The 18,793-nt window shown below is 38.9% G+C and overlaps 1 protein-coding gene across 1 annotated transcript in view; it reads right to left on the bottom strand.

The window, feature by feature from the left end:
• Window positions 1-18,793, bottom strand: part of TENM2 (teneurin transmembrane protein 2) — a 550,767-nt gene that overhangs the window by 327,283 nt on the left and 204,691 nt on the right. The window contains exon 3 of the mRNA XM_034778437.1: window positions 14,529-14,738. Within this exon, the coding sequence (XP_034634328.1) occupies window positions 14,529-14,738 (210 nt within the window). The remainder of the gene's footprint in view (window positions 1-14,528; window positions 14,739-18,793) is intronic.

The raw sequence follows: 18,793 nt of genomic DNA, 5'->3' as shown, positions 1-18,793 counted from the left end.
ATTGGCATAAAAGAGCTGGGAGCAGTGAGATTATTCTCACATTCTCAACAGCTGGCCCACATAATGAAAGAAGATTCATCACATACAGAACAAAATGTACTTTGTTACATTAGGATTGTATGTACTTATAAATTTGTTTTTTTTGGAATAACTTCAGCATATTCACCAGTCTTGTGCACTCAAGTGACAAATAACTAGCTCAGAAAGACAATAACTCATCTATTTTATTTTATACCCAAACAGGGCACAAATCCGTGTGTGTGCGCTGAAGTAATTTTAGGACTTGGATTTACATCTGCAAAAACCAGCACTATTAACAATATTCCCCACCCTGCCAATGTTCAGGCTGTGTGCCGATCCAGCCACAAATATAATATTCAGCAATTATAATTTTACAGTATATCACAGAGGCCCTTAATCAACATATTTTGATATCTTGTGCAGTGTACTGAATGAAATGCAATACCCTACCACAAAAGAGTTACTGAAAGGAGAGAGAGAGGCAAATTTAGTCTTGGAGTCAAAGGAGTTGCATGCACCCTCATACATCAGGGCTGAATATTAGCGAAGAGGACAGTCATCGTTTTGGAGATCTTTTATTCTATTCCATCCATTTCTATCATAGGCTTAAGGACTACTTTTGCTTAGGTTTGTTGTGTTATAATACACACAGTATTGTGTGTGTGCTGTCTTCTTGCAATGGGGGAACCACTCTATCAACCTACTAAAAAAAATTCTGGGCTCTAGTTAATCTGAGTGTCATAGCTCTGAAGTTGAAACACAGAAGCTTATGGCAAAATGTATGTATTTCCTCATGAGATCTTCTCACTTACAGTAGAAGGTCTTTTGAATTTATTGAACATAAAATGTCTTCTGGAGATACAAGTACCATTACAAAAGCAAGGGATCTATGGGAACCTTATTTTATTTCAAGTATGAAAATACCTGCTTCTGAGAACCACAAAGTCATTTATATCTTTTATATCTCAGGCTAAAATTGGTCTGAAAAGACATAATTTTTATAAAAAGGTTAAATAAATTGAACAGAAGCCTAAGAATTGTTCAAATGGAGGATTAATGGCACTGGGGTGTGGAGTTGATAAAACTACAAAAAGAAAAGCCTTCATTTTTTTTTGTTCTGATCTTTGATAAGCATTATGCTTCAACAAAGTGCTGTGAGGTCTGAGGTGAGTTAGTTTCTATAAAAAAACAACAACGAGGAGTCTTTGTGGCACCTTAGAGACTAACAAAAGGTGCCACAATGACTCCTCATTGTTTTTGCTGATACAGACTAAGTTTCTATACAGTAATCCTTCCACACACCCACCAAAATCTACGTGTCAGAGATAACTATTTAGATATGCTCTCCTAAAACAGCAGCGGAGTACTCTACGGAAAATAGGAACAATAAAACCGCATAATTTCTTTGAAAGATGAAAGTTAATGGTCACATGTCTGCAGACATTTATTAAAAGAAAACATATGTGCTATGATGTACTCGCCAATGTCAATCAGGAATTAGTTTGATCCTTAAGCAGAAAAACCTAACAGGAGGATTAACTAAAAAGTGTCTATATATTAAGATCCCCAGACTATAGCTGCAAAAATAATTAACATCAGATATTTCTCCCATAAAAAGCCACATTTCCAATTAATGTTTATGTTGATAAAATTAAAAGAAACACTTGACAAAACATGGAGTTGTCCAAGTCTGCGGAGGCTCAAAGTCATGACTCTTTGATGGGCTACTTTAAATGAGTTGGTGGTGTCAGTCCAAATCTCGTGCCCATATCCAAAATCATACCATTACATCTGAAACCCATTTTCACAGAGCCGTCTTAAAGTCACCAATTCAGCCACGCTCTTGTGCACATGCTCAACTTCAGGCATGTTTTTAAGACCCAACAGCTTCAATGGGATCGTAATTTTGGCTTCCGCGGGAGTTAAGAATGTGCTTAAAATTAACCATGTGCTCAAGTGATTTGCTTAACAAGGATGGATTTAAGCATGTCCTTAATTTTTTGCTGAATAGAGGTCAGACAGTCCAAAGAATTGTCCAAGAAACTAATTTGGACCAGGGACATTCTTAATCCTTAAACACAGTCCCTCCAGATCAGAGTTAAAGTGCACTGGCAGGGTAAATTGGAAAGTTTGAATCTGCCCATCCTAAACCTGTTCCATAGATTAAAAAAAAGAACACTTCAGTCTCCAGAGCTGTTAGTCCAGCATCAGGAGCACTAAATTCACTGAAAAATATGTACAAGTGCTAAAAATGAATGTTTCTGTCATCTTAACTAAACATGACAGAGTAGTTTAACTTCCATGTTACCCAGCAGCATTGGCTACACAGTTGGGGGTCTAGGTCTCATCAATTAGCAATCCCAAAATAGAAAATGGAAGAGGAGTGTAAAGCACTACCAGTTGCTCTGTGACAATGGGAAACTGATGGAAATTGTTTCCAAAAAGCAGGAATGTGGAACAAGATTCTCTAATGCATTTATTTCTTTGGCATGATCTCAGAGGAATTCAAGAATGAAGAGAATGAAATCTTCCCAGCTCTGTCAACAATAAAGAAAAAAAATAAAAGAAAAATGGTGTGTGGTTGGAAATGTAGATAGGGAATAAATTTTATATGTTTGTGAACCTCTGGATGACTCAAGATTTCTAATATAATATAGAGCCTTTCACCTTTAAGTCAATTGGCTCAAATCTAATGAGCAGTTAAAATTGAGGTTTTTGTGATTTGTATTAATTGTGTACATACTCAGGGAAATAGATAGAACACACTTAAAATCTAAATGCAATAAATACATAATATTACTAAATATAGGGTGGCCTGACCATTGGACATCCAACTTTCTCTGCCGACTTAAAATGCAGCTTTTGTATACATTTGCACTGACCCTGAATTTCTGATATGTTCTATATCAAATTAAACTGTGTTATGCCATTTGGTAGTTTTTATATTTATTACATTTTCATAAGCACTTATTTCAGATGTGCATCTGCCAATCCAAAATAAGCAATTTGGTTCTGCAAGAGAAATCCCTTTTCTCGATATTTTTGAGAATAACCATGCAAAAGCATTAATTGTGCTTTGCTAAGCAGATAATCCTGCATTTTGTTGATCACAACAATAATGTATACGAACTATGGGCCTGACCCTGTGGGTAATGCACACAGAAACTCCCACTGACCTCAGCAATAATAAATTAAATAGTGATAACAGCAAACAATATTTAGCACTTATATTCAGAGCTGAGAGAAAAAAAAAAAAAAAAAGGGAAAAAATGTTTTGGTTCAAACCAAAACTGATTTTATTTTTGCATTTTCTCACCAAAATGTAAAAATAAAAAATTGCGGGGGAGAAAGGGGTCATTTGGGGAGGTAAAAGGGGGTCATTTTCAGGTGTTTTTGGCCTTTTTGTTTAAAAAAAGCTAAATTTCAAAATAAAACACTTTTACAAAATGAAAAGTCAAAACATTTTATTTTGAAATGGCCAAAATGAACTGCTGGACTTTTGTGAAAGCATTTTTTATTTTTGGCTGAAACTTTTTGCAAAATTCAACCTCAATTCATGAACAGTTTTGGTGTCCTGAAAAATGCTAATTTACTATTACCCAAAAATTTTCACCCAGCTCTACTTATATAGCACCCAAAACCATGAACTAATTGATAAGTTAATTAATTCAGTGTACATTATCTCAGCCCAAACTTCCACCTGTCCTGGGAAGACATGTTAAATGACAGCTGGGAATTCCAGTTTTATATCACTTTTGCAGTAAGAAATGTGTCCATGACTGAGGTGTGGTTTTGTGAAAAGGAACAGGGGAATGGGAATCTGGTACTTATATGGCTCTAACACCATAGTATCTGGGCACTTCACAATACAATACAAAAGGAGGGAAGTTTAATTATATCTGATTTGTATATGGGGAACTGAGGCGGAGGGAGAATACATGACCAAGATAGAAAGTTACACACAGGAAGATTGAGGTAGAGCCAGGAATTGAATTTTGAGCTCCAGGCCAATGACTTAACCACAAAACCACTACTCCTCTCCAGACCAAATGCACTCCCTGGAGGTTTCATGTTAAACAGAAAAACATGCCCATGTCAAGTCAGTGATAAGGGTTGAGAAAATCTTAATTCTTCAGGGGCTAAGATTATCATCTCTGTAGGTGACTGGGAGCACTGTGAACCAGCTTGTACTCCAATCCACATGGTGCTCAATCAGCGAACACCCCAACCTGTTCCTGACATGGGGTCTCCATGACCAAGGCTATGTCTACACTGCATACCACTCATTGGTGGCAGCGTGTATGGTATGTGCATCTACCCACCACAGCAAAAAGCAGGTTGAGTCCACACTGCAGTGTATAGCCACATGCGTCAAAGGCTCTGACTGGGGTGGAGTAGGGGGAGGGAAGAGGTTATCAGCAGGGAAAAGCTCTGGCAGTGGGGAACTGCTGGAGCCTTTCCCCACTGCCTCTCTCCTGCCAGAGTCTTTCTCCATTGTCGGAGTCTTTCCCTGCAATGGGGAAAATCTGCAGGCTCTAGCAGGGAGGAGCTGCCAAAGCCTTTCCCTGCAGCAAGCAAAGACTCCGGCAATGGGACACTACACTGCTAAAAATAGCAGTTTAGCGGGAGGGCCCTGCTTGGGCATGTAGAGAGCCATTAGGGTTCGTACCCTTGGGTTCAGGTGTGTCTTTACTTGCCTAAGCAGTGCCTCACCATCTACACTGTTATTTATACCCCTGCTAGGCATTTGTGCTTTGTATGTACTCTACCTGCCGCCAGAAGAAGTGTGCAGAGTAGACATACCCCAAGAGAGCCCTCTGAGGCAGTAGGTTTGTCTGCCAAAAAGCAGCCCAAATATTGGCACCCAATAGTGTGCTGAAACAACTGGGAACTTTCCCTCCGTATATTACAAACCAAGTTTCACTGTGTAAGAGTTCACAGCAAGCAGATTTTACTGCAATATATCTAGAGGAGAGATCACACACCTGGGGAGGCAGAATCTGTTCTGGCAATTTAGACTTGATAAATAGAGGCATCAAGTTCAAAGCCTGCTCTAAATAATATAACTTTCTTGTTCACTTATGAATTATTTTGCCATTTGATCCCTCAAGTTTTCAATCCTAATCAGTTTCGGGATAGAAGAGATGAAAGTACAGGTTACAACCACCACCATCACAATTCATTGGAAAGTCATCAAAATATTTTAAGTAGGCATTGTCCCTTTTTGGTTCTGTGTATTTATTGATTTACCAAATTGCATAAGCCTGACCTGAGCATAAGAAGAACTGGTTAAAAAATAGGAAAAGAGCTCAGCTAGTAAAGATCACTGTGCTGTTATAGCAACATGGTATCTCATACCAATGCATCCAACAGAAAGACAGCTACTGCAGCAGAGAGAGAGAGCAACATGTAAAACAATATCGTTAGCATGGAGGGGGAAAGGGAGGGAGCTGAATGGCAAGGCGTCCTAGGTACATAGAAAAGGCCACGGAAACAAAAATAAGCTAGGGAACTGTGAATAAGTGTACCATTACAACAGATGGGAAAAAAACATGGAATCCAATCAAATGGAACAAACTGAAATGCAATTTCAGTTGAGTGTGAATGCCATAGAATGCATTGTGGAAATATTTGGGGAGCTGGCACAAAGAAATAGGATTTTTCCCTCCACTTTCATGTCGATATATTTGAAAAGTGGGTATTTGCTGAAGCCAATAATTCACAATTTATACAAACATTCACATCCTCAGCTTTCTCTGTTACAATTGGGTGGGAAGAGGAGTATGAATTGTCTAATTGTAAAAGGAGCTGTGATATTTTTGCTGCGATATTAAAAACAAGAGAGAGAGAGAGAGAGAAAGAACCTGTCATCTTAGTTTTAAAATTTAATGTAAAGACTGGCTCCAAAGAGTAACCAAAACTGATTGATCATCTCTTTATTTTATTGTTGGGTTCCCATGGTTGAGCATTCACTGATAGAATTGGTTCAACTCCAAGATATCTTCTTAGAAATAATAATTGTTTTCTAGTAAAACAGAACACTAGCAGAAAATGTTAATTTTACTTATAATCCTTTCCTAACCATTTCAGGAACACGAGTGTTCACAATGTCCTACTCTAAGTGCCTCAGTGCAAACACCAGAAATAATACACACACAACGATCACACCTTAGGTAAGGGTACATATATAAACAGTTTTTAGAGGGTTAACAAATGTTTAATAGAGTTTATATTCATATTACAGACATGAGTACTATGTGATGCAGATGTTTATAAGCACATAAGAATAAGGTATTATGGATAGTTACAAGAAGCTTATTAACCTATTTAACTTTATAACTATGCATAACAATTGATTAACCATTTATTAACAGTACTCATATCCTGACACAGTTACACAATGCAACTGCTGGACTGTCTCACTTGTCTGGTACTTAACTGAAGTCTCAAATAGGTAAAATAAATTGGTGGTCTCAAACAAGTTGAATGGAGACAGAACTGCAATTGGCATTAACTGCACAGAGCATGATTCTGCATTGAAATTTAAAAGTTGTTTCCCCCCTTAAGAATTGGTTCCTTTATGCTGCAACTATTACTGATACTGTTGCTGCTAAACTGTGTAAAATCAGATGCAATATAAGAAGTTCAGCAAAGACAATGGCAGTGCCAGCTTTCCAAGCTTCACCCCTTCCATTATGTCTCACCTCTGTTGTCTGATGCCACTTCTAATAAGTGAGAAAATAGTTCAGTCTCCATGGTCATTTGATCCTTGTCAGTTTTATGCTGAGAGTGCCAGCTTCTCCTGTTCTAATGTCCTGTGCAGCTTCTCCAGTTCTAATGCCAATCTAATATCATTTTAAAATGGGAAAAAGCCTTGTTGGTGCTCAAGAGATGCAGCAGGAGAGTTAGATAGTGCCCCCAAATTAAAGAGATAGAAAAGTGAAGAATTACAACTAAAGTACAGAAAATTCCCTTTTGAGGATATACCTGATAAATATATAAATCCATCTCAAAACAATATGCACAGAAAGTCACTAGATCCTGAGTCCTCCTTGGTATCAGCTACCATTTTCTAAACAGTTTTCTAAACATATATAGCTGACAAAATGTAATAAGTTTAAGTTTCTATCCCATCTCATCTACCCTAAAGAAAGAAAACATGGAAGCTGGATACTATATATTGTCAACTATTTCCTGAGAAGAAAATGTTCTTTAGGTTCACTCTCTCCATATTGATCATTCAGTGCACAATTCTTCAAGTTAGTTTAGCTCTTTATTATTTCTGGGACAGCACACAGCAGGCACCAGTGGGAAGGGAAACAAAACAAAAACAACCTGTAGTTTTGGAACTCCAAATTAACAGGAAATGAGCATTTTTTAATTTGAATATAGAAATTGAAATGTTCAGTCTTCAATTCCCTCCCTTGCATTGCTGTAAAATACTGAGAGAAAATGCTTGCTTGTGGTATTTCAATTTGAAATCTCAAGAGCATACAATGCTGTTTCTCAAGGTATTTTTACTGATATATAATATGGGATGCATGAAATGCACAGATTGGAAACTACAAATAGGATTCTTTAAAAAAAAAAGAAAAAAAGAATGTCTCTCTGTCAGTGTGGAGCCTTACTTGCCTAAGCTAGTCATTGACTTATCTTAGGCATTGTACTGGTAATGCCTAAAATGAAGCCTTCCACACTACTCAGATTCTAGGACTAAAAGTTATTGACATCTTAATCCATGCACCTGGCAATTAGATGCACAAGCATGAAGGGGTTTAGAGCCACAACTATCCTTCCGTGGCTGACTTCTCCACTCCAGTGGCCAGGAAGGGAGCTCAAGAGGGACCAAATTAAAATGAAATAGGAACGTAACAGTGCAAAGGAGAGTCAACTCAACAGTAGGGTTGCCAACTTTCTACTTGCACAAAACGGAACACCCTTGGCACGCACCCTGCCCCTCCCCTCCTCCAAGGCACTGCCCCTGCCCTGCCCCTTCTCCAAGGCCCCGCCCCCACTCACTCCATTCCCCCCCTCTGTCGCTCGCTCTCCCGACCCTCACTCACTCGCTCATTTTCACCAGGCTGGCTCAGGAGGTTGGGGTGTGGGAGGGGTGAGGGCTCTAGCTGGGTGTGTGGACTCTGGGGTGGGACCAGAAATGAAGAATTCAGGGTGTGGAAGGGGGCTCCAGGCTGAGGCAGGGGGTTGGGATGCGGGGACGGGGGTGTGGGCTCTGGGGTGGGGCTGGGGATGAGGGTTTGGGGTGTAGGAAGGTGCTCCAGGCTGGGACTGAGGGGTTTGGAGGACAAGAGTGGGATCACGGCTGGGGCAGGGGGTTGGAGTGCAGGGGTCTGGGTGGTGCTTACCTCAGGGAGCTCCTGGAAGCAGCAGCATGTCCCCCTTCTGGCTCCTACGCGGAGGTGGGCCAGGCAGCTCTGTGGGCTGCCCCGTGGGCTGCCCCATCTGCAGGCACTGCCCCCGCAGCTCCCGTTGGCTGCAGTTCCCGGTCAATGGGAGCTGCGGAGCCAGCACTCAGGGCGGAGGCAACATGCGGAGCCCCCTGGTTGCCCCTACATCTAGGAGCCAGAGGGGGGACATGCCGCTGCTTCTGAGAGCTGCAGGGAGTCTGCCTTAGCCCCACTGTGCCACTGACTGGACTTTTAATGGCCCAGTCAGTGGTGCTGACTGGAGCCACCAGGGTCCCTTTTCTATGGGACATTCCAGTCAAAAACTGGACACCTGGCAACCCTACAAGACAGTGATCAGGAGGAGGGCTCTCAAGAAAGGTAAACCCTTCTTGAAATGGTCTGAGGCCCTGTGTGTCTCTCCATAGGCCTCACAAAAAAAGTTACTTTGAATTAGGGTGGAACTATATTTCACTAGTTTGGTTAGTCACCAATGAGGAATCCTATGAGACTAGAGAATCATGGGGTGAAAGCAGGCATAGACACCACTTGGGTAGTGAAAGATGCCATTATAGAGCTAAATTAATAAGTAAGTTTTGTGGAAGGTCAACCTTAGTGCCAAATGCTTTATATTTGCCTTTCACAGCTCCAAGATCTACATCTTTTCCATGAGTGGTGCAGATGGTTGACAGTGAGGATTTTAGAGTAGCAGCCGTGTTAGTCTGTATCCGCAAAAAGAAGAAAAGGAGTACTTGTGGCACCTTAGAAACTAACAAATTTATTAGAGCATAAGCTTTCGTGGACTACAGCCCACTTCTTCGGATGCTTCAGTGAGGATTTTATGCTGGATTGGACCTTTCAAGCACCAATGTTTGTTTCCAAGGAGATTATATATTTTTTCTTTTAAAAATTGACCAGTGCATTCTATTTTAAAAAGTGCCAGGGGATCTTTAATACCATCAGTATTGAGTCCAGTTTAATACAGAAGAATAGTTCCTCTAGCAATCCAGCAGCCACTGAAATCATGCTGGGATGGATATGCATGCCTAGATTTCTTATCTACAGTTTAAACCGATGTCCTTCTGGCAAAAAGATGAAGGTGCTACCTACCGAGTTACCCAAACCCTTTTATTTAGTCTTTTAAATAACATGAAGTCAATCCTTCATGGAAAAAAGTAAGCTAAGGATTCAGGATTTTTCTTGTTGCTATTTTATTTTCTACGATGTAAGCCGGTAGATACAGAAACGACTTTTCCATTCAGTGGGGGGTGATACTTCACTGTCTGTGGGAGACTTCATTGTTTTTCTGTGGGATTCTTTTCTTTTCTTTTCTGAAGATGACTTCTTCCAGAGGGTTTTAAATTATACTACTGGATACTGGAGGCATCTGTCTATGTAACTCTGAACTGTAGAAGGTCAGAAAGCAGACTGCTTTGAACACTCCTAGAACAGAATCTGGAGTAAGACCTTCAGGGGTGATGTAATAATAAAAAATACCACATTCCTTCAGAGCAATGCTTTGTATCCACTGGAACAGACTGCAGTAAAAGGTAGTTTATGAGCATTTGAATCCAAATCTCTAAATATGAAGCCCTGCTGTATTTTGTGGTACCTCTTAGTACCTTTCTGAGGAAATTAGATCCTTTTAACTAGGCATTCACACAGCATTATAGTATGTTGCAGTGGGGGAGGTTTGGGTTGGATATTAGGAAAAACTTTTTCACTAGGAGGGTGGTGAAGCACTGGAATGGGTTACCTAGGAAGGTGGTGGAATCTCCTTCCTCAGAGGTTTTTAAGGTCAGGCTTGACGAAGCCTTGGCTGGGATGATTTAATTGGGGATTGGTCCTGCTTTGGGCAGTGGGTTGGACTAGATGACCTCCTGAGGTCCCTTCCAACCCTGATATTCTATGATTCTATGTTTCACATTCCACATGTGTGATCATATCAAACTTGGTCATGTTAATAAGACTTGTGTTACTATTTATTTTGAATTTAACACAGAACCAAGACCCTTTGAGAGCAAGGTCAAAACCAGTGAGTTAAATAATTTATATTAGCATACTCAATAACAACTGCACATTTCATAACCATTCCACCTGTTGCCATCCCCCCAGACACAATGGCACCTGTGAAAAATCAAAATCTTGCTCGGTGAATGTATACTGTTATATTGGGCCAAATGCTTTATATTAGTTCACCCGTGTCAAAAGATACATAAATACTAAAAATTGGGCCGAATTCTGCTTTCATTTAGATTCCTGTAACCCATTGGAAAACAGCTCAGAGCAAATGAACAACAGATTTCAGTCTCAGGGCTTGGTAAAATTTCTAGCTTCCCCTATTCTCAAATTCAAAATACTTTATACAGACAAAAGAAATTAACATTGCATTTGCTTTCATATTATCCATAGAACTCAGAGGATTAAAAATGAAAGTATAGTGCTGGATCTTAAAATAAGGCTCTAATTAACTATCAATTGAAACAAAATTTATCATGCAAGAGGGTACTCATTTCAGAAGAAAATAAATTGTATCCAGGGGTATGTTAGTTATACTGAAAACAGAAAACACAAACTTCTCTTGTTTCCAGGGTTGATGTTCAAATAGCAGTAAATCTTAATTTGACAAGAAAAAAATGAGTGTCAGTAATTTAAAATCTATCCTGTTTATCTATGAAATGTACAGCCTATGGACAGATAACCACTATTGTCCATTTTTGAATGCACACATCAAAATAATACTTTCATTAGATAAAGGTCGTTTCTAAACATAATCACAAAAAAGCATATCCTGTGTCTATACAACAAAAGAAAATGAGCCTGTTTTCCATGCTAACTATAAGAAACCATTCTAGATAGTGACAAAATTGACCTCTTATGGAAATATTCTGCCCTCGGGTATCTTTACATGTATAAAATGCTACACATTTTTGGTCTCATTTTCCTCTATAATATTTGTGAGTTTTTTCAAAAATATTACCAGCAGGTGCACCATATTTCAACAGCCTTTTGTCCTCCTTAATATATAATTCTGCTGCATACTATATTAAGAAATAAAAGTAGAAAACCTAAATGATCGGCGTTCAATTAAAAACAGCATAATCTCTGTTGCATATAAAATGGTTCTGCAACTAAAATCAGGTTCTAATGAGAGAAAAAAGGAATACATTTCCACATATTTTTAATTACATAGAATTTCCTCAAACATGATTTTTAATAATATATTCCATTAAGTTAACATCATATTTGAAGAAAGTGCATTTTCTGATTTCATTTTAAGCCTGATTTTGAGCAATTATAGTGTCATTGTTCCACAGTAGAAAGGTTGAATTCATTTACTGTGTGGTTATGCTAGTTATGATTGATGTCGCTTCTCCAAATGATAAACCAATCACCCCAATGATGTAATGTCATTTTAAGAGTGCTATAATCACATTTCTCTCAAACTAGAAGCTCTGATGAGTTCTAATAAAGATTTATTGTAGATTAAAGGCTTTCATAATATCAACAATGGATTGCTCATTTGATAGAAAATTAGATTAGGTAATTTTTTTTAAGCATATGCATTTTCCAAATATATCAAGAAAGGCTATCGCGAAGAGCCCAGGTCAGTACATATGGATGATTATCAACTCACATCCAGGAAGACACATCTTAAACCCATTTAGGAGTTATCCTATAATCATAGGGTTGAGGCAAATATAAGTATACCATCAGCCAAACGGGAGCACCCTTATTAAGTAACGTGATCAACATGAGAATTCTTCACATTTTATATGGTCTTCTATGTTTATTTAGGTGTTTGCAGCACAGCTTTTAAAGATAAAATCTTTGTCATGCATTAATAACCAGAGTTGGGCATGAATTTAAGCCCTAGATACAAAATACTCTGAAGTTTCTAGGGGTTTAGAATCCAAACACAGATCTAGTTTCCAATTTTTAATCCATCTCCCCTCTCTATAATGTGCTGAACTGAAACCTTGGATCCAAACAACTTAATTTTCAGAGTCATTCAAAAAATCAGATTATGATTCATGTCTGAATTTTACAGCTCAGGATAATCTCTATCGATGACATACGCTATTTTGAAAGTCTTGCAGGTAGAAAGCAGCTTTGTTATTGTAACACTTAGCACTTAGACAAGCTGATGCTTAAGAACATGTGAACGTTACCTATTTAAGATAAATATTAGTATCTTCAGTGTTCACTTGTACACTAAAGGAAATACTTATTTAGTTATTTAAGGCAGCTGGCAAGTTCTGAAGAGCAAAGTGCTGTTCAAAGAATCCTGCACGCATCTGTGGTCAGAATGAGGTAATAGGTAATCACCTGTTTGTGGTACCTTCAAAATTAGAAATGAAACATAATAAGCTCCCCTCTTGAGAAACCCGATATGTTATTAAAGGGGAAAATGGAGCATGCTTGAAAATGGTTATGGTGGGGCACAGAGCCAAAATGCTGAGCCATACCAACCTTTAAAAAGGCAATTCAAAACATTTTTGAGTATACTATAAAGGTACATAGTACCAACTCACAGCCTGAGAGCAACATGAAACATGGCCAAGGCCACCCCGAGGCTCTAAGACATAAAAGACTTGCAATGATAATTTATCGTTTAAAATGAAATATAAAGAGTCATTCAGTTAAACCTGCAGATGCTTTTTAGTGCCACATTTCTCCATTCTCCAGTCAAACATTTGGGATGCCATGTATGACTACATCCAGCAGATGACTCTGCTGGGTGCACCAATGTGTTGTTAAATCAGATTATGCTAGTATATCTTGGTCAGCAAACTTCATAATTAAAATTTACAGGGCATGTGCATAAATACCAAAAGATCTGTGCCACACAGGATCTGTAGTGTCACGCAGACCTACATCACTATAGGGAACAGAGGACCTGGGGAGAAGTTGGGAGTGATCAGTAACTGCATCTTCTACTTTTTCTGTCACTTTTCTGTGTGTTCATTGTGGTTAAATGTCAAGGCTATAAAATTGTAAGTAAAACACTTTTATTAGCTAAGGATTTTAAATGTACATTAACTACAACAGTAGGTGAATAACCTTCCAAAACAGAAGTTCAGATTAGCATCGTTAAGCAGAATTAGGGTCAAATGCGTTTTTATAAAGAATATTTGAAACTTTCCCAGGCAAGAGACTAAGGGTCAGATGCTGTCCTCTGATAACTCCCATTAAGTTAATAGGAATTACACACACACACATATCTGAATATGGTCCATATCAACTGGATGCATTTCCTTGACAAAATAACCTAATGCAAAAAAATAAGTGAAGACTTGTGAGCCTAACATTTCCAAAAGTAGCCTGTGATTTTGGGTCCCTTAGCCTGAGACATCTTGAGCCTCATTTTCAAAAAGCATTGAGCATTCACAGATTCCACTGACTACAGATGGAGTCATGGGGGCTCAGCATTTCTGAAAATGGGCCTTATTGGCCCAAGATGGGCACCCAAATATTGAGGCACCAAACAGAGGCAACACAAAATCAGATCCCACTTTTGAAAACTGGGCCTAAAATGTTTTCCAGTTATAAATTAGTTCTCAAAACATCAATAGTTTAGTTATATGTAGACTGACAAGCTAGGATTAGACATATTATTGAAACAAGAGCACAAACACAAGAACCGGTGCAGGACATGATTTCTGGAATACAGCCTCAGAACTTGTTTTACATACATCATTAATCTATAAAAATGCAAACCACTACCATTGTGTACAGTACCTTATAGACATGTCCCTTCTACAAGAGACTGCTTCAAGGCATACCACCTAGTTGAGTAAGTCATTCTCTCAGTAACAGGGATGCACTAATAGTTTTTACATGCCTTAAATCACTCTTAATATAAAAGAAATTCTCTACAGTGAAATAAAGGAAAAATAAATATGATACACAGTGTTTCCCCAAAAAACTTAAATGCAAAAAATTTAAACTTATGTTCTTATGTTCAATAAATTACAAAAGACTGTTATTTTTTTTTCCATTTTCATATTAAGGAGTCACCATTTTGTATGATATAGACATATACTTGCAAACATGACACAAAAAAGGTCATAATCACATTCCATATGCTTGCAATTTCCTTACCGCTGCTGGAAGCCTGTTGTGGCCCTGAACATGCTCTTAGTAGATATGAATTGGGAGAGAATTCCTCATCAGGGTTGGTGTCCATGATTTGATGGGAGGTATTGCTGTCTAGCAATGGCATCTGGCAGCTAACTGGTGGAGGATTATGGGAACTGGGCAGCTGAGCAGATGGGAGAAGGCTAGACGAGGATGTAGGTGGAATGGGACGACCTGGGAAAGAGGACACAGGGATCAAAGGTCAGCAATGGGTGTAATGAAAAAATATTGAAAAAAAGTCACATTAAAACTGGCCATTAGTATATATGATTACAGTTGGGGCAGAATCAAAATACCTATTGACCACTGGTACCAACTCGCCCCTTTGTATCATATTCAGAATGATCAGCTATGTTGTGAAGTCATTCCAGGAATGTCTCCACAGCATCAGCCTGTAACTGATTAGATGAGCTGATGCTGGATGAATGAGATACAGCTAAACAAAAGGGGGGAGGGAGAGGCCTAGTTAGCTCCATTTCTATCCCACAGAAATATCCACAAGTAGGAAAGTGAAAGGACCAGATCCTGAGAGTGCTGAGCTTCTGCATATCCGAGTATTTGATCCAAATTTCAGTATTTGATCCAAAGAGTTTTCATACAAAAACAACCCCTTGGTTACTTATAATTTATTACAGAAAGAAAACCCCATAGAAAGCATATTCCCAGGATTAAAATGCAGGTGAGGAACCAGCTCTTAAATCAAAGTAATGCTCTCCCTCAGGTTGCTTTCACAATGGGATTATGCACATGCTTAAAATTAAGCATATGTCTAGCCCTCAATTCAGCAGAGTATTTATGTTTCTCCTGTTGTGTATCTCAGATCACTTGGGCCCAATCCAGCAAAGTGCTTAGGGTTTGAACCAGGGACAAATTAAAGTTAATGGGAGTCTTTCCATTGATGTCAACAGGCCAATGGGATTACTCACATGTTTAAAAGTAAAGTAAGTGTTTAAGTGCTTTGCAGGACTTGGGCCTTAGTGGCCAAAATGGATATATAAAGATAATCACTGGTTACACCTTTTATCTTTTCCATTTTGCAAAACCATGCAACTTCCTGTTCAGCCATTTAGAATGATCAGACCCACTTCCCACCAGCAGAAAACTGCAGAAAGCAATACAAAATTAAACCATTCTTCTGCCATCTTTCTAGCTGCATGTTTACTGGGACTGGACCCGCACTAAAATACAGCACCTCTGAAGAGAGAAAAGATGAATGATAGTCCTTCCATATTGAGGCAGCTAACCCCGGAATGGCCTGGGGTATATAATCCCTGTGTCTCAGACAGACAATTATTTCTTATCCCTGTAATATTCCCAGAAGTAACATTTTCAGAGGCACTACTATGGGCAATGTTCAATGCAACTGCAGCACAATCAAAATGCCAATGCAATTTAAGCATGAGATACTCGAACAATATTCTTTGTAATTTTTTCTTTGTTTACATTCTTTGTGTACACTCTATGAAGCCCCCAATTTAACAAGTAATTAGGCTGTTTAGTTACTTTGGATGTTCTGTCTACAACAATATTTCCTGTTTAGTAAATTTTACTGTATTTGCTAAGCAATTTCCATGTTTTATTAGGTTACTCACATATTTTTCCTGCAACTAGGAAACATGCCAGATGGTAAGCATGGGAAGCAAACACAAATTATGAGCCTGAAACCACTTAAGTCAATGCAAACTTGGCCACTGACTTCACTGGGAGCAAGACTGTATATAATATGTCTAAAACATAGTGATGACACTTATACTTTCTTGCTTTTGTCTGTTCTGCAGTATCCTGAACATGAGGTATTAGAAGTACAGATTTCTTGCAAAATTCTGTAACAGAGGAAAACATCCAGTTGTGGCAATCATATGTAGCCATGAATTGACCTTACAACAGCATTTCACCAAAGGTAGAAATGAATGCAGATTTCAAATATGGACATAGCCCGATCCATTTGTGACCACAGCGGGCATCAGAACAAGTAAAAAAGCACATGCAGAATTTTGTCACTAATAATGACAACTGCCTCCAATGGTCCGAATATGGGAGCTCATTGAAGTCACGGGACAAGACATGTATGAGTGTAGCACAGAATATATCCGGCCTGAACCTCCCTCTTAGAATGTTTTTGCTACAGGTACCCATCAATACTAATGAAGACATGGAACAGTAATAAGTATAATCAATGTGAATTACCTCATTCCCATCAATGAAATTATACTACTGTGAGAAATAGGCCATAACTAGGAGTTATGAGACAGTGGAGTATTATAAGGGAATCCTTAACACACAACCCAGACTCCATTGTGCGAAATCAGTGAGTGAGCCTTTTCTGCATCTCTGCTCAGGAATACTGTAGACACGTATAATGGGAAAGTCACATTTGCAAGAGTTAGCTAAGGCTGAATGTGGGTTTGGTCAACCGCAATTTCACACCCTCTCAGTCCCACTTCTTTCTAGTCCCATCTTCCAGGTACAGAATCTCCCTCCCCACCCACCGCACACTTTTTTCTTCAACTCTTGAGTTCTGATCTTTCCCCCCAAGTGAGGCAGCTCAGCCCACCCCAACATGAAGCTGGCTGAAATCAGGTGCATAGGGCAATGTTGCCTCACTCCCAGTCTTTAAGTCACTGCACCATTCCCTTCTCTGACAACAGGATCCATATGCCCAAGATCTTGCCTTAGTCTATTCCTCCAGACACTGACAGATGGGTGACACAATATTCTTTTAATTGTCCATAATGACTATGTCTGTTTCGGGGGCGGGGTGGGGGGGAAGTACAAGAAGACTTGCATGCCTGATTTTGGAAGGAATAAAAATGGTTTCTGTTTGGTGAGTTGGAGAAATTGTTCAACAACAGTTTATCCATGTGGAAATGCGACCTCTGCGATGCTGCCAAGGTCAGTGAGGCATAGGAAGATATGCTGCATATGTGCTAGCCACAAACATTAAAGGCACAAGACGACTATGTTAGATGGTGCACCCTAATTTTCAACATTTCTAAAAATACAGCAATGAAGAAAATGTACAATTTGAGCATCTGGTTTTGGTGGGTTTTTTACCATATGCATCCTGTTTTGCATTATGAAGCCCCAGCTTTCTTTATTGTACAGTAACACCTAGGGAAGCTCCCTAGTGGTACACACTAAATTGCAAAAGGAACTTTATGCATATGAAATGATAGTGCTTCAAACTACTTTTCCGCTTAAATTACGTAAGTGTGCAGAGATCAACCTTACATTACCTAAGATATGAAATAATATCATGCTTATATTATTTGTATTATAATAGTGCCCCAGGACCCAGTTGAGACTGGAGCACCACTGAGCTATGCACTGTACAAATATAAAAGGTGATAATGTTGATGCCCCAAAGAGTTTACAGTCTAACTGGGCAAGACAGACCCTAAAAGGTGGAAGGAAAAAAGAGTGACTACGAAATGAAGCACTGCATGTCAACAAAAAGAGTATCAGAAAGAAATATAAATTCAGTGTACAAAGAAAGAGTTATGGTGGTTATTAATGGCTGACTCCAACCGATCCCCACTGATCTGGAAACATGAATTGTAACAATATTTAGCACTTTTGCTTTTTTTTTTTTTTTGCATTCATAACACTTTACAAACATTTGATAATTAATTGATCTTCACAACAGTCCTGGGAGATACACAGGTAAATATTACCCTTTTTATAGATGGGGAAACTGAGATAAAGAAAAATTATGTGACATGCTCAAGGGCAAATACTAAGTCAATGTATAAACTAGAATTAGCACTTGGGAGTTCTTTATGCCCAGCTCCATTAGACACTGCACTTCTCTCTAAAAAGAGTTCTGGAAGTTGCAGAAGATGAGCTAAAAGCAATGTGACATTGCTCTAACAGGCCATTTATGTTTCTATATGCATTTTTGTGTTTCTTTCATAAAAATAACACACACAAAACTGTTATGGGATTTGCTTTCACCTTTAGCATGTAGTATGGGCATAAACATAAACACAAGTTAACCTGAAATGAACTAGACTTTATAGCAATGACCAGTCACCAGCTTGCTAGCCCTAGACATTTTCACTAACCTGATCCAGGAAATAACTGTAATACTGATAACACGTTTCAGAGTAACAGCCGTGTTAGTCTGTATCCGCAAAAAGAAGAACAGGAGTACTTGTGGCACCTTAGAGACTAACAAATTTATTAGAGCATAAGCTTTCGTGGACTACAGCCCACTTCTTCGGATGCAT

Source organism: Trachemys scripta, chromosome 8 (genome assembly GCF_013100865.1).
Source record: "Trachemys scripta elegans isolate TJP31775 chromosome 8, CAS_Tse_1.0, whole genome shotgun sequence".
Taxonomy (NCBI): domain Eukaryota; kingdom Metazoa; phylum Chordata; order Testudines; family Emydidae; genus Trachemys; species Trachemys scripta.
This window is presented reverse-complemented; position numbering and strand designations above follow the sequence as displayed.